This window comes from Macrotis lagotis, chromosome 1, assembly GCF_037893015.1.
Source record: "Macrotis lagotis isolate mMagLag1 chromosome 1, bilby.v1.9.chrom.fasta, whole genome shotgun sequence".
Taxonomy (NCBI): Eukaryota; Metazoa; Chordata; class Mammalia; order Peramelemorphia; family Peramelidae; genus Macrotis; species Macrotis lagotis.
In genome coordinates, this window is record NC_133658.1 from 794,989,717 (window position 1) to 795,006,859 (window position 17,143).

A 17,143-nucleotide genomic window follows, 5' to 3' on the forward strand; every position below is an offset into this window, starting at 1 on the left:
GGGCCTAAAAGATGAATAGAAAGGAAAAGTCCCAGCTCCTCCTCAGGAACCAGCACTCAGAGTGAGGGCTAGGGCAGTAGTCCCCTTCAGAGAGCTGCTTTCATCTGTTTCTTGTGTGACGCCAGCCCGTCTATGTGGAGAAAATCACCCTGGCTCCAATGAAACCCAATATACCAGCAGACTAACAAGAAGATGTTCCATCTTTGCCTGCATCTGGATGACTGAGGAGAAAGCTGCCTTGGGTGCAATGGGATAAGAACCAAAGGTGGAAGGAATGCTAAATAAAGAGAAAATCTTGGGGAAATCCAAGATTCTGATAGTTGTTTCCAAGTGAGTTTCAGAATATTTAGCCTGGAAAAGGAGAAATCTGGAGGATGGGAGTGATTTTCTTGGTATGGGGAACATGCTGCATTAATGCAGATGAGCAAGATAGCTGTAACTTTTAGAGAGTTCCTTCTTGTACTGTGAGATGAAGTGCCTTCCTTCTAGTACTATAGCCATATGTGTCAGAGTCGGGACTTCAACCTTGTTTTTGCTAATTTCAAGATGACGGTCTATTACAACTCTATTCAAACTCCATTCAAATACAATTAGGACTATAATACAAAATATGTTTATAATTCCTAATTTTCACAAGCTCTAAGAGGCTAAAATCTGAAACTCCATCTAATACATGAGAAATAATCAGTAGATTTGGTGATACTTAGCCTCCAAAAAGAAAAGGGGGCAAGGAAATTCATGATAGCTATCTTCAAATATCTGAAGGGCTGTCAAGTACAAGTAAAAAATGTATGCTGAGTTGTGCCGAGAGTAAAATTGGGAAAAATTAGAATTTATAGGAAGGTTTTGACTCTATTAGGGAATTTTCTGAAAATTGAATCTAAGAATGAACTTAATAAATTATTAAATGGAAATGTTCAAGCAGAGGCCAAATGATTATCAGGGATAATATAGAGTAGGTAGAGAGATTAAATAATTTCTAAGGTTCTATCCAAACCTTAGATTTCTAAGTTTATACTATGGAAGAGGCTGCCAAGGGATTATCTCTGCCTAAAGACAGGCCAGACAACTATCTATCTCAGAAGGTTTCTTTGTGGCACAAGACTAGCCCAGATGACCTTGATGTCTCCAATAGGAGAATTCTTTGACTAGACTGTTGCTATTCTGGGGTCTCATTGAAGAAATCTGTGAGCCACACTGCCATCTGATAAAATGTCCACATGTGGTCACAGTATGACAGTTATCATGTGGTGAACTAAAACAACCTTTGACAATGAAAAACATCTCTCCAAAAAACATCCCCCCCCCCCATGTCATTCCTTTGCACGCTAAAGGAAACAGAGCTGGAGAAAGACATAAGAGGAAAAAAGAAACAAGACAAGCAAGAAGATTCTAGATAAAGTAATTCAAAATCTAACTATACACCTTTGGAGGACTACAATTTTAGGAGGTGGCAGACCCAGATTAATTCAATTCCATTCCATTCATCAAGCCTTTATGAGGCACCTGCTGGCTGCTTGGAATTAGAAATGCAAAAATTAAAGTTATTCCTGCTCTCTAGAAATTTACAAGATATTGGGGTAGAATGTGCCTAAAATAAGAATTTACATAGCTTCCTTTGATCAAGTATCTCTGCTCTTCGATTCTTGGTCTTGTGACTGCTCCTCTGCTACAGCCTCTGTGACGTCATTCAATAGTTGTTCCAGTTGCAAGTACTTTCTTCTTCCTCAAATTATCTCATATTATACTTAATGTACAGACTGTGATTTCTTTCTAAGAATATAAAATTACTTTGTATATTTAGCAGCTAATGCCCTAATAAATTCAGGTTTGAAATTAGGAGATGTAGGTCCCCCAATGGGAGATCCAAAGATGCCCTATTCTTTGACACTAGTGGTGTGACATTAGGCAAATCATTCAAACTTTTTAGTGTTCAGTTTCTACATTTGTAAAATGAGGGTACTGAGTTCTATGACTGCTAAGGTCTCTTCTAGTTTCAAGATTCTAAAAAATAAAATGTTGAATGGGTAAGCTGATGATTATAGATAGCAATGGAACTAGTTGAAAATTAGCACCAAGGTAGATAAATAATGGAACTAAAAGTCACCATAAGAGGAGAAGCAGGATACTGTTGGGCTTGCAAGTTAGTTGGGGATAGGTACGCATGCTAAAAAGAAAACAAATTGGTTTATATAGTCTGATTACTGAAAGAATGATGAAGGACGTTATGGAAGACTGAAAACATCAGGTTTTCCTCCTGAAAAATAATAAGGAAAAAGAGGTAGTGAAATTTGGGAAATCCAACCACAAAGTTCCCAAAGCTGATTCCTATAAGGGAGTGAGAGAGGCCAACTGTCCCTCAAATCTTTTATGTGCTGCCAACTAATGGGACCTGGCATAGAAGTTATTTCTAGCTCTGTGGGCAGAGGGAGTGGTTCTGGAAGAAATAGAGTCATGGATTCTTTTAGGCCACATGAAACTACTCAGGGTTGAGGGAAGCACCAGGCATCTGTTTGTTAGCAGGAATGAAAGGGGGAGGCAAGTAAGAGGTAATTACCCAGCAAATTCAAACTTTTTTCTTGGAAGAAGGGTGAAGATGAGCTTCTCAAGAACTTTCCCCAGTAATGACTAGTTTTATTAAAAAATGATTCCAGAGAGCTTAGCTCAAGACTTTTTACATTTATATTTTTAATAAACTTCCTAGAGATGTGTTCCCTTCAAAGTGGTTCAGACTTCAAAGAGGGCTCAAGTATTAAAAAAAAAACACAGAAGGAAACAGAAATAAAGTTGACTAATAAATCTCTAAAACATCTGTTCCTATGGAAATGAATTATTGTCTATAAAACAAAAAAAAAAACCCAGGAGTCTAAATAGCATTAAAATTTTAAGTGATGAGAACAAAAAAGTTATTGACTATCCTCTATTCTCAATTCATTCCAAAGCCTAAGTACTGGCAAGAAAAAAAAAAGACAACATAATATGTTTGAAAAATAAAACAGTCAAACTATCTTGGATGATGAACAGTACAAGGAGAAGAAGGTCTCATTAAGGACTTACCTGTCATATTAAGTGTAATCATTTTTGATTTTGTAGGCATCCAATTAAAATAAATGAAATATTATTTACAGGTCAAATTTCTTTACAGTAAATTAGCCTAAGTGACTGCCTAGATTCCTTAGTTGTACTGGCTATCACTTGAAACAATGGCAGTCATTGTCTGGGGTCTTGAAATATTTTTAACATTCAAAAATTCAGGTAATGAAAATATTTTAGATTTGACCATTATATTGAAAATCTCTGATAGACTCACTAATCTAAGTAATATACAATAAAACAAAATTTCATTGTGACAGAAAATTTTGGATAGTACTTTATAATTTGGGTAAAGGAATTTGACCTTTATTTAGTTTTAAAAACATGCTGTTATGTTGGCAAATGAAATGTGAATATATTATTTATATGCCCGCATGTCTCTGTGGTAAGAACACATGCTTCCATTGTTTAGATGGCAGAACAGTGACCACATGGAAGAGGCTGGACTTTAACAGATGGCTGACGTCAATAGCTTACTTTTATTGGATGTGCACTGAGGGTTCCATTGAAGGCCATTCCTAGTTTTCTCAGCCCATAGCCCACAGTAACATGGGAAGGTGACACTTCGTAACTCTGACCAAACCTCTTTCCATATGACACTTACTATCTTGGTAAAAAAAATTACCTCTATTTTTATGTGGTTTACCTTTTAATTCTTTCAGCAATGATGGTTCTACCAAAAGATAATCATGGGAATATTCTGACTGTGGCAGGATTGGAATATCCTTTTTGTTTTAAAAAAAAAAAAAACTTGCCTTCTTTATAAGTGATTTTATATTTGGAAAAGATAAGCAAGATTAAAGAGAAACTTGTATGCAAGTGAGTGTTGACACTGAACAAAATCTAAACACAAACATAAAACCCCACAATGTAAAACCTTACCATCATTATATTTTGCTCTCAGTTTCTTTCAGGGAAAAAGAAAAAATCCAAATCAAATGTACACTAAGGTTAAAAAAAAATTCTAACAGATCAGTTCCCAATATTAACCAGATAAGATAGCCCTTGATTTAATTTTAAGACCTAATACTTCTGTTTTCCATCACTGAATATTTAATCAGACCTTTCAAGAATAGAGTATTAAAAAAACTTTCTTATGAATTTGACAGATAGGCATAGCAGAATAGCAAATACATGGAGAACTAGTTCAGCAGCTTTTGGCAAATAAAGCAAATAAGAAAGACAAAACTCTTGTTAAAATCCAAACAATTCAAGCTGAAATTATATTCCAAACCCCAATTACCCTACCCCCCCTTTCCCCTCCTCCACCCTTTCCCAAGTCAACAACATTTTAAAATAGAAGCCCACGGAGGGGTAAATTGCTTGGCCCAGCAATCTCTATTTATTTGAAATTTGAAACGTGTTTCTTTTAAATTTCTATGTTTTCAATCAATTTCACTGTGTGATTCCAGCACAATGAAACTTCTAATCTAAGAAGACTAGAAGGACCCTTGAAAGGACCCTTACCATACCAGAATATGGTCATTTAGAAGACTGATCACTCTACCCCTCCCTGTACTCAAAGCAAATATCTTCATGTTCTTATTCGTAGGTTTTTACTTAGTCCCATTAAAGTTATGGCAGTAAGAGTAAAATCCAAATTAAAGATTCAGTCCAGAGGGCTCAATTAGTTTTACAGGGCTACCCCAAATCAGGTATAGAAAAGAATACAGTAATGCCTGGAAAAAGATACCTTTTTTCCTAGTTGTTTTCTAAAACAATCTGCCTTATCTTTCTGAGATGAGAATGGCAGTGATTTAAAAGACAGAAGGATCAAAGACACAAGATTCTTTTCATTTCTCTTCTCTTTTCCTTTATTATCTTTTCACTAGAAAACCCTGAAAGCTAACAACCTGCAGAAGCAGCACTCTGACATGATGTGGTGGGGCCTGCTTTACTTGTGATTCTTTTGTCACAACTGTTTCACTGACTTTTCTCCTTAGGTATGGAACTTAAGTGAAAACTCTAAGTAGAGAATATCTACTGTGCTTTTCTATTCTAAGATTCTATGACCAAGTGGTGGCTTCAATTTACATGACAACTTGATTTTTCCCAGTTCTCTCTAAAGAAAGTGATTTTAACCATGAAGAATGCTGTGGTTCCTAGTGAATGGACAAATCAAAGCTGAGTTGTTTTTCTCTAAGTGGAGGATTTCTGGCAATAGTACATACTGCACTGTGCATTCTCCAGAAGCATTATATAAGGCTAAGTCTTGTATTCCCAGTAATAAAATGCTTATGTAGCATTAGAATTAATTAAGTCACAATGAAGTCTAATCAATAAGAACTCAACAATATTGTCCACTAGAGATCTCTACACACTCTCAGGCTTTAGAGTTTTTTATTGTAAATTAATTTTCCTTTAGTTAAATGTCTGCCTTCACTATATTTGCTTACAGGTGGTTCTCTGGGCAAAAGAACAAACTAGGCTTTCAGAAGCAGGCTTCTGATGACTGCTTTCATGTATCATTAGTGAGTTTAATGCTCAAGAAAAAAAATATGCTCACATAATGCACTCAGAAAGCTTCCTCACTATTCTGTGCAGCTGTATAACTGGTTATTCTAATGTTGATCTTATACAGAAACTTCAGCTACTACCAAAGTTTGATTTCTAATTTCCTGACAGATTTGGGTCCAATGGGGTACTTTACACTGTAATACAAAGAAATACTTTGTTTATTCTAAAAAATATCTTTCCAATCTCATTTACTTAGCTAACATATATAATATACAGGCATTGTTCTCTGAATTATATCCATGCAACATTTAAGTTTATTTAACCAATCCTGAGTCTGTATTCTAAGTGTTCTAAGTGATAGAAAAGAGCCTTTGGGATTCAAGAATGACAGTTTAGAAAGCTTTTAAGATACTTTCCAGTATTCAATGTATAGGTTAGTCAGTCAATAAATATTTTTACTGTGCAGAATTCTCTATTGCACTCTGCTATCGGCTAAGTTATTATAGAATTAAATTATCAGTGAAATCTCATTACTAAACAATCTAGATTATAGATTAATTCTGTCAATTAAAAGTACAGTTTCTGTTTAACATTGAGACTGATGTAAGCTTTCAACAAGTGAAGGTTGGTGTAATCATTCATTTTTCAATAAATATTGAGTCCCTACTACTATTACTGATATTATTATTCACATTTACATAATGACATACAATCTAATTCAGATCTCACAGGTGTAGGCTCTCTTCCATGGTGCAGATCACAACCTCTCCTTCCCCTCTTTTTGGTGGCTCTTGGTCATGTGCTCTCATAAATCTTCTAAAGAGTTTACCCAAGGTGCTGGAGCCATTCTTGACATTAAATAACTATCAGTGAAGGATGTATTTTGTCCATTTGGCAAACCTTGCTCTCACTATATAACCAATCCAATGCTTTTTCTTATGATACAACTCTTTAATATTAATCTTTATTATACCTATCTTATGTAGTTCTTCAGTGATCTAGGCAAGCAAAACAAATTCCTGTATACTTTTATGTCTAAAAAATATTTTATTGCCAGATTCGGACCCAGGTGCTCCTGGCTCAAGGGCCAATGCTCTGTCCACCACCCAGCCACCCCTGCTATTACTACTATATTACTACTATTTTATTTTATTTTGGGTCTTTTTTTCCCTTTTTTTTTGTTTTTTTCAGGGCATTGGGGTGGGGGGGGGGGGCTTGCATGGCACACAGCTGGGTGATTGTTGGGTATATGGGGCCAGATATGGGCTTGGGTGCTCCTGGCTCCAGGGCTGGGGCTCCATCCATTGTGCCACCTGGCCATACCTACAATTATTACTATTATTTTTTTAATTTTAATTTTTTTCTTTCCCCTTTATCGCTCAAGTGAGTCTATATTTTGTGGGGGGGAGGGGGTATTCTGTTTACTCTTAAACAAGAATATTTTATTAATGTATACAAAAACATTATTTGTACAAAAAAAGAATAAATAAATTTATCAGAAAAAAAAATGTATTGTGCACCTAGCATCTAACACCTTTCTCTGTCAGGAAAAGAGCAACAAACTTAATCACTGGTTCTCTGAAATCTCGATTGGTTATATTGTGTGAAAAGAATTCTCGAGCCTTTCAAAGCTGTTTTTCTTTATAATATTATTGTTTAAACTGTTCTACTGATTCTTTTTATTTCACTTTGCAGCTCATACAAGTGTTCCTAGAATCCTCTGAAAATGAATCTTAGTCATTTCTCACAGCACAATAATATTTCATTATGTTCATAAACTTGAGATGTTGCTTGATAGTTTGGAAACTCCTTAATTTTTGATACCTGTAAAATTGATTTGGTTTTGCTTTCAACTTTTCTCTCCTTGGTATCACCCTCTGTCTTAATACCCCACCCCAGTTCCATCTCACTTCTTTTTCTCTGTTGAATATTTTCGCTCTAAATTCTGTGTGTGTGTGTGTGTGTGTGTGTGTGTGTGTGTGTGTGTGTGTGTGTGTGTGTGTGTGGTTTCAATTTCCCTTTACCCAATTCAAAAAAAGCAAAGTTCATCTGAGACCTGATCCCTCTGCTCCTTTCTCCTTTTGAAATTTTTCTTTGCCTACACACAAACTACAAGAAATAGAAAAGTCCATTGCCTACTAATGGATTTCTTTCTTCCTTCTTTTTTCCTTCCCCTTTCTTGTAACTATGAAAACAGAACCAACCACCTTTCAAGTCTTCTGCTTGTCTCATTTAATTCTCTCAGTGTTTTAATAAAATATTTAGATGCTGAAGAGAAACTTATTTGTTCTTCCCCAATTAAAATGTTGGATCTTTATTATCATATAGCCCCTTCCAACTGTTCGAATAAATTTACCTTTCTAGGTTTCTCTGATTCATGTTTGTATTCTGAAGTTCCTAATCAGCTATGTTCTTTTCATCAAGTATGGTGAAAAATCTTATATTCCATAAAAGTTCCATTTTTTTCTCTATAGAATTTTTCTGAGATTTGCAGGGAAAGATATACTTGATTATAAGCAATATATTTGTATGCAATTTGCCAGTCTTTCTAACAGGCATTTAACATTTATCAATCTCTATTATGTGCTAGGCCCATGCTAAGCACTAGGGATACAAATATAAAAAAAGAGCTTACAATCTCAGTACCAACGTAGCGAGTCAGAAGAGAACTGAGGCATCTGGGTTGAGCTCCACCTTGAATGGAGGATCTTGAGATCATACCCTCTCCACGCCCCCCCCCCCCAATCCAAAGAGTGGTTGATTAAATTGCATTTTAAAATCTCTTCTTATTTATAAGAGAAACTACCAAGTCTGGGGTGATCCTGTTTGTGGCTCCCTGATACTCCAATGCTTTTTTTTCTGGATATTCCAAATATTTTTTCTGTAACAAAGCAACTCCAGAGTATGGCTCTGACATTTTTGGAACATATTCTTGAATTTTTCTTGGATTTTACTTCATCCTGTGGTTTTAATAGATTTTAATAGGTTTTAATAGACAGTTTATACTTACGATTCCTAAAATATAATGTCCAATTTTTAAAATGGTTTTCTGTTAATTCAAAGATTCTTTAATTATCTGTTTTCTGATTGCAGATTTTCACCCATCCTTTCAAAGTTGATTTTGTTTTAATAGGAATCAATGATAATGACTGCTCACATAATTATTTTCCCCCTTAGCCACAAAAGTAGAAAACTGTACCAACTCATTAGGAAACCCTCATATTCTTAATTTCACAATCTGAGCAATTATTAAATTCAACCTCCTCATTTTAGAGATGAGGAAACTGAAGTTCAGAGAGAATAAATGACTTACTAAGAATCGCATAGCTAATAAGGGCCTACCCTCCATCACGATGCCTGTTTTTGCCTAACTTAAACCAGTTTGTTTCCTTTTCTGAATTCCCATTAGTACTTACACCACATAAAGACATTATATGTGTGTATATATCTACTACTCCACAATATTCACTCTGACTCTAAGAGTTTACTATTCTATCATATTTTCTGGTCCATTCATTTTTGTACATGGAATTTCTTCCTTTGATCATGGTGTAGGCTCCAAGGTCTTCTCCCCTCCACCACCCCATTCTGTTGCAGTGAATACACTAAGGCCCCATTTATCAGATCACAGGATCAGAGGGCAGAATGAACCTTGGGGAGCTCTAGTCCAATTTGCTCATTTTAGAGATTAAGAAACTTGTCAAAGAACATATAGGCAGAAAATGGTTGGGTGCAGAATCTGAACCCAGGTCCTATGACTTCAAATTCTGCATTCTTTCCACAACACCACAAAATTTATTAACTTGATTCAACAATGTTAAGTTATGGATTTTAGAAAAATAATTGTCCTCTTCCTAAAATAAAACAATTCCCTCACAACTATTGCTTTTTTTTGGAGGGCAGGGCATGGCAGTGGGGTCAGGGAACTTACCCAAGGTCACACTACTAGGTAATTAAGGGTCTGAGACCAGATTTGACCTCAGGTCCTCCTGACTCCAGGGTTGGTGCTCTATCCACTGTGCCCCCTAGCTGCCTCCCTATCCCTATACATATACACATATATTCTTACCTCACAGTAAGCCCATGAAGAAAGTAATATAATTATTATTAACTTGCATTTTACAAATAAGGAAATTGAAGCTTAGTCAAGTACTCAAAAACTAATAAATATAAAAACCAGGTGTACTGACAAGAAGATTGCAGTGGCAGAGGAAAAAAGAAAAACCTAATTCAGATTAGTGACACTAATCCTATAAAAGGAATTCAAATAGTGTAACAAAGTGGAAAAGTTCTGGACTTAAAATCAGCTAGGGGGCACAGTGAATAAACCACCAGCCCTGGAGTCAGGAGTACCTGGGTTCAAATCCAGTTTCAAACACTTAATAATTACCTAGCTGTGTGGCCTTGGGCAAGCCACTTAACCCCATTTGCCTTGCAAAAACCTAAATAAATAAGACCCAGCTTCAAATCCCACTTCTGATCTGTGACCACAGACAAGTCCTTTAACCTCTAATAACCTCAGTTCTCTCATTTGTAAAATGGAAATAATAATACATTAATATCTAACTCATTAGGTTGTTGTGAGACTCAGATGAAATAAAATATTTTTCAAATTTTAAAGTACTAGCTACATGTTGGTTACTATTATACTAAGTACAATCTTGCTCAAAACAGGAGAATATAGTAGATGGCATCTGGGCCTTTAGGACTCATCCATACACACAAGGAGTATCGATAGCACTATAGTATAGTGCTAAGGATGGGAAAGAATGGATAATCTAACCTCTTCATCTTTCATTAAACTTTCCTTTGGATGTCTTTCCCATACAGGGCTTGGAGAATTCAATTAATGCTTCAGGCATCATTGAATTCATCTATCGGTGACAGCAGGTAAAATCACTCTTCAAGCTTTCACAAGTTTGTGTTTCAAGCTTGCATCCCTTTCTAAATTCACAATGTACATAATGAAGCTTTTGTTCCTACTATTTAACTATATAACAACTCCTCTATCATAAAAGAGCAACTCTATCAATTACCACTTCCAACTTAAAACAAAATAATCATGTAGAAAGCATTCAGAAATCTGAAGAAAGGACCCATAATTATCAATCCATATTTTACATGTAAAAAAATTTATTATGAAGATCATGGTTAAGAGCTTTCAAAAATCCAATACCAAATATTTGGACTCTAGTCAGATAAATGAAGAGTTGAAAGTTAGAAGAATGAGATGAGATAGCCTCTTTTACAATATGTCCTAGAAGGCTTTAGCTTGTCAAATCTTTTACCTGAACAAGACCTGTTTTTCGACAAAATCAGTGCTTATGAAGAATGCAAACATTCAGTTCCCTCTAAGTGAAAGGAATGCAATGTTAATTTTGATTCATATGTAGGGAAGTCAATTGTGCAATACTCAGTCATTTTCCCAAGATAACCATTATGAGTGAGTTCTAGCAATTGCTCAAATTAGAATACTGTACTGGATAAGCATGTTTTGGGGATAAGGAACTGAAAGCCCCTTTGACTTATTATGAGTGAAGATCTCCCTCAAGGATTCTTAACTTGGGGTCTATCCATAAATTTTAGGAGATCCATGAACAGGGATGGGAACACAATTACATCTTTATTTTAGCAAAATTGCTATCTTTGTAATTCTACATATCTTGAGCATTTAAAAAAAAGATTCTTCTGAGAAAGGTCCACAGTCTTCACTCAAAAGGCAGCAGAGTCTATGACCCAGAAATGATCAAGGAGCCCTGGTCCAGAAGGCCAATGAAGCATCAGGCCTGAAGGCATTCTCCCACCATCCTGCTTCTCTTGCCTCAGCTATCTAAAATGTAGCAAAACATACAAGCTCCAGCCACAATGGACCACAACAAGCTTTGAACAAAGCAAAACTGGTGACACTTTTTCCTTAGTACTGCCAATCTCTTACATATAAAAGGTGCATTTTATAAAAGGTGCAAGTTTATAGTCATATAAAATAAATATTTATCACACACTATCTTGTGACAATGATCAGGGACACAGTGGAGAGAGGAAGGAAGACCTGAAGGAATCCAGCCTTGCACGACCCGGACAAGTCACCTAATCTGTCTCAGTTTCAGTTTCCTCATCTGTAATTTGGGGATAATAATAGCACCTGTCTCACAGCTCACTGAGAGGATCAAATGAATTAACATATTTAAACAGCTTTGCAAAGTTTCAAATACCATATACAGTAAATGCTAACTATGCTATAATTCTCTTATCTTTCACTGTACATAAAACAGATGCTTGGTAAATATTTATTGAATGAGAGACAAATGGAGAACAGAAAATCCCAACTAAATGTTGAAAATAAGCCAAGAAAAAAAAAAAAGAAAAATTCTAGAATCCTTTAGAGGGAATAACCCCAAGCAAAGCAATTCACCACTTTGACAACTATTATATCCTTTTTTTCAGGTATAAAGTAGCTCAAGAAAGAGATAATACCATAATTATTATAGAGAACAGAGAAAAAGTTGTTCTTTTATGCTCTGTTTCTATAAATATCCTTGAAAGATTCTGACCCCTAATGATTGGAAGGGACAAAAGCTGTCAGACTTGTCTCACCTTTCACACAAAAGAATCAAAATAGAGAAACTCTTTGTGCTTGCTCAGAAAAGATCCACATTTTTCAGTCATTAACTCCAGAGAAATGGTTTTCATTAAAAGTGGACCAGAAAGATAGCAATGACAGAAACTATTCATAGAACAACATCTCACATCCTATACCAAGATAAAGTTGAAATGATTTCAGGGTTTAGACATAAAATTTACACAAAAAAGTATTACAAGTCAATTAGGAGAACAAAGAATAGGGGTGGCTAGGTGGCTCAGTGGATAGAGCACTGGCCCTGGAGTCAGGAGTACCTGAGTTCAAATCCAGCCTCAGATACTTTCTAATTACCTAGCTCTGTGGCCTTGGGCAAGCCACGTAACCCCACTGCCTTGCAAAAAAACCTTTAAAAAAAAAAAAGGAGAACAAGGAATAATTTACCAGTCAGATCTATAGAAAGGGAAGTAGCTTATGACCAAAGAAGAAATAAAGAACATTATAAAAGGGTAAAAATCCCACATGTACAAAAATATTCATAGCAGCTCCTTTTGTGGTGGCAAAGAACTAGAAATTGAGGGGATACCCATCAACTAGGGAATGGATGAATAAATAGTGGTGTATACATAGTGAGGGAACACTATTATCCTATAAGAAATCATGAGGGATGGATTTCAGAAAAGCCTGCAATGACTTTCATGTATTGATGATGAGTGAGATGAGCAGAATCAGAAGAACACTATATACACTAACAACAACATTGCTTGATGATCAACCATGATGGGACTTGTTCATTTCAGCAGTACAATGATCAAAGACAATTTTAAAAGACTTGTGTTGGAAAAATACCATTCATATTCAGAGAAGGAATTGTGAAGTTTGAATGAAGACCAAAGCTTATTATCTTCAATTTTTTTTTTTTTAGGATTTTGCAAAGCAAATGGGGTTAAGTGGCTTGCCCAAGACCACACAGATAGGTAATTATTAAGTGTCTGAGGTCGGATTTGAACCCAGGTACTCCTGACTCCAGGGCCGGTGCTTTATCCACTGCGCCACCTAGCCACCCCCATCTTCAATTTTTAAACGTTACCTTATATATTGTCATTTTTTTCTCTCTATTGTTTTCTTTTTTCCATTTGGATCTGATTCTTCTCCCACAACATGTTCAATAATACTCCATGTTTAGCATGGTCTATATTATGAGCTTATATCATATTGTTTTATGTCAGGAAGAGGGGGAGGGAGGGGAAGGAGGGAGAAAAAATTGTAAAACCCAAAACCTTACCAAAAAAATGATTAGTAAAATCTACCATTACATGTAGTGTAAAATATTTAAAATTTTTTTTTTAAAAAGCGAACCATAGCTAATATTCTTCTTCTCATTCCCCTAAGGGCTACCTACCTGTCTGGATCTGAGTCAAAATGTACAGACCTGTACTTTGTGTTCTCCCTAAAAATGAACATAGATTATTCAGCAGAACTAAAAACAATCCCTCACTACAACTCCTCTGAAACTCTATTTTAACACAAAGATAAATGCTAAAGTGCTTTAGATTCTAGGCTATGTCTTCAGTTTTAAAACCTTCTAAATCTAAAAACTCTTCAACTTTAATGCTCACTCATTTAAAACATTTATTCAATTTATTTATTTCATCACTTGAGTAGAAAGTGGGAAGATGAGAAATCTCAGATTTTCACAGGGGTTTTAAGTAGAAAACTAAGATATAAAATTAGCTGTCATCCTCAGCTTCAAGTCAGGTCTCAATGATTAACAGTTGCTGACCTAAGTCACTATGATTATGAAAAGAAATCACATTGCTGGTAACAAATAGGTCAGCAGAATGTTTCCTATCAACTATGCCCCACTGTTAGGTTCTTGATGCTATTAAGAGGCATCTGTGGTTATTAAGCTGCCAACTCCCTTACCTGTGGACATGAAAAATGGAATTCGGAACTTCCCACTCAGCACCCGGGCCCGGAGATTCTGTAGAGTGCTCCCATCAAATGGCAGGGCCCCACAAACAAGCACATAGAGGACTACACCAAGGCTCTGCATCCCAGAGAAGATATAGAAAGAAACAAAATAGACCAATAAAATATGAGCATGAAGATGAGAGTCAGTCAGGTACATGACAATGGAACAAATTTATTTTTCTATGAAGAGGCAAGCCTCAGGGGTGAAGATTTGATCAAGATTCCACTGTTTCTCTCAGCCCAGAATTCTTAGGTCCTCTCAGGTGAGGCTAATATCATTAAAGACAAGTGTGTCATGCTAATTATGTAAAATGAAAACTTACCCAAATATCCACTTTGGGCCCATCATACTCCTTTCCTTCAAAGAGCTCAGGGGCAGCATAGGGGGGACTCCCACACCAGGTCTTCAATAACTGCCCTGGGGTAAAGATGTTACTGAATCCAAAATCTGGAAAGTAATTGAGAGGGGCAGCTACTGTTACTTTTTTCCTAGAAACAAATTCCATTTTCTATAAGAGAAGATTTTATCTCAGTAAATTTGAAAGTCAAGTTTTAAAAAGCCAAAGCAATCCCATTATAATAGTCAAGCACATAAAACTAAAGTTAAAAGATAAATAGAGAAATGAAGAACATAGAAGACATTTGGTCTAATTCCCTTATTTAATAGTGAAGGAAACTGAGGCCCAGAAAGATTCTGACTTGTCCAAGATCATACAGGCATCAATGATTCATTAACTGATCAGTGGAAATAAGCATTTATTAAGTGCCTACTATGTGCACCAAGTACTTTATTGGGTGAAGGAACTGGAGCCAACAATGATAAGCTCCTGCCATTAAGGAGCTTGCCTTCAGCGAAAGGAAAGAACACATGAAATACCCAAGTCATAGAGTAATTTTAGGAGGGGAATCAGTAATTGATGGGGTTTGGGGAATGAAGGAAGATCTCTATTAGAAAGTAGCCTTTGAGTTCATATTAGTAGGAAACTGGGGGATTTATGAGGATAAAAAGAGGGAGGATGTTCAAGGCATGGGAGAGACACAATATGTAACAGCACACTTACAGGAAAAGGAATGCTGTGTTGGGAACAGCATGACAGAGTGGAAGAGCAGACAGAATTTGGACCTGGATCCTGATTCCAAATCCAGAAATCATTTCACTCTGGTATGACCCCTAGGATTGTGTGAAATGGATGCCTGGCATCTACATCTGGTACCAATGACTTCTACCAAGCAAAGAATAATTAATTTCAATTTATATAAACTATTTGTAATACTGACAAAAGGAGGTATTCCAAACTATTTCTACAATACAAATATGATCTTGATAACTAAACCAGGGAGACATAAAGGAAAGAAAATTACAAACCAATATCCCTAATAAACAATGATGCAAATATTTAAATAAAGATTAACAAGTAGGTTACAACATATTAAAATTTTTTCAATGAATGAATAAGATATTTATAACTATATGTAAATTACTGTGGATACAATGGGGAGCCTGCTCCCCAGGAGTTCACATTTTAATGTGAAGACACCGATAGGTAAAGGTCCAGCTGCAAGTCAGATGGAAAGCTCTCATGGTCCCTAGGATACACAAAGTAGATGGCAACGATTCTTTTTTCATATAATTTCCAATGATAAAATCTTATCAATTCTGAAGCTGAACCATTTAACAGTACTAAGGATTTCCTTCTCTGGTTCTTTAATAGCTAGGGTTGTACAAGCTTTAGGAGACTTGCCATGCCGCTCCAAATGGGTTGCTTCCCAGTAGGCAATGGGCAACAGGGTTGGAGAGAAGATGATGATGATGAGGGAAGTTCCACTTCATTCCCAAAGGGAAATGACAGTGGTGGAGGAGTCATGGGAAGACAGGCCTATTAGGACAATATTCCTGGAGCTGTGAACTGGGTGAGTTAATGTAGAAAAAAAAAATTTGAAGTATAAAAAGTCTCTACATACTCTATGGTTCAGTGTTATCACTACTAAGCCTATACCCCAAAGAAGTTTTTTATAAGGGGAAAAAAAGACCAATATGAAAAACTATCTTTATAAACAGTTCTTTTTGTTATAGGAAAAAAGCAGAAACAAATGAGTTAATCATTAATTGGAGAATAGCTGAATTTAATTATGCTATAAAATAATTTAAACTTAAAATAACATAAAACTGCTGTAAGACTTCTGGGACACTTTTACTGCTCTATAAGAAACCTGGAATCTTGTTCTGAAGTGATACAGGAATAAGGCATTACAGTATATGATGTTAATCATATGTTATTGTAATAACACCTAAAAAGAAAATCAACTTTGAACTATATAAGAACATTTAGTGGCCAAGAATGACTCCAGAGGTCATGCTATGGAAGCATGCCTAACTTCCTTTTTGGAAAAAGATGGTAGACTACAAATGTGGAATGAAGCACATGTTGCCCAAAGTGATTAATTAGTCATAAGGAAGGGTTCTACAGAGTTGGACAAGGGGAAGGAGGAAAATCTTCAGGAAACAACAATGATACACAAAAGAAAACTTCAATAAAATATTTTTGAAAAAAAAAAGTCACATCAGATTATTTCCAGTTTCTTTTCTGGGAGTTATTAAACTTGTAAGTCAATGAAATCTTGTAGATGCTGTTAGCCTGGATTGAAGTTAAGCAGTTGAAAGCAGTTTCTCATACCATTTTTTTGGGAAAAAATTGGAGAGTTTGAGCTAGATGACAACATAATCAGTTGACTAAAAGGCTGAATCCAAAAAGTAGTTGTTAATGGTTCAATGCCAATTGGAAAAGAAGACTCCTATGAAATACTTCTGTGATCTGAGTTTAACCCTGTGTATTGTTGGCAGCCCATCAGGCTCCGTCTTCCCAAACATCAAGGTGGATTGTCACCACACCTGGCAGTCAGGTTCTTTTTAATCCATATAGCACACATTGGTTTTTGTTTTTTTAGTTTTTAAAAGGTAGTGGGGTTAAGTTACTTGCCCAAGGTCACATAGCTAGGCAATTTTTAAGTGTCTGAGACAGGATTTGAACTCAGGTTCTCCTG

The 17,143-nt window shown here is 35.9% G+C and overlaps 1 protein-coding gene across 6 annotated transcripts in view; it reads right to left on the reverse strand.

Moving 5' to 3' along the window:
* The window catches only part of SIK3 (SIK family kinase 3), a 284,203-nt gene that overhangs the window by 43,080 nt on the left and 223,980 nt on the right, over positions 1–17,143 (reverse strand). For all 6 annotated transcript variants that reach the window (XM_074216743.1, XM_074216746.1, XM_074216742.1 and 3 more), the window contains 2 exons: positions 14,425–14,549; positions 14,054–14,177 (listed from right to left, as the gene is read on the reverse strand). In XM_074216743.1, coding sequence (XP_074072844.1) covers positions 14,054–14,177; positions 14,425–14,549 — 249 coding nt within the window. The remainder of the gene's footprint in view (positions 1–14,053; positions 14,178–14,424; positions 14,550–17,143) is intronic.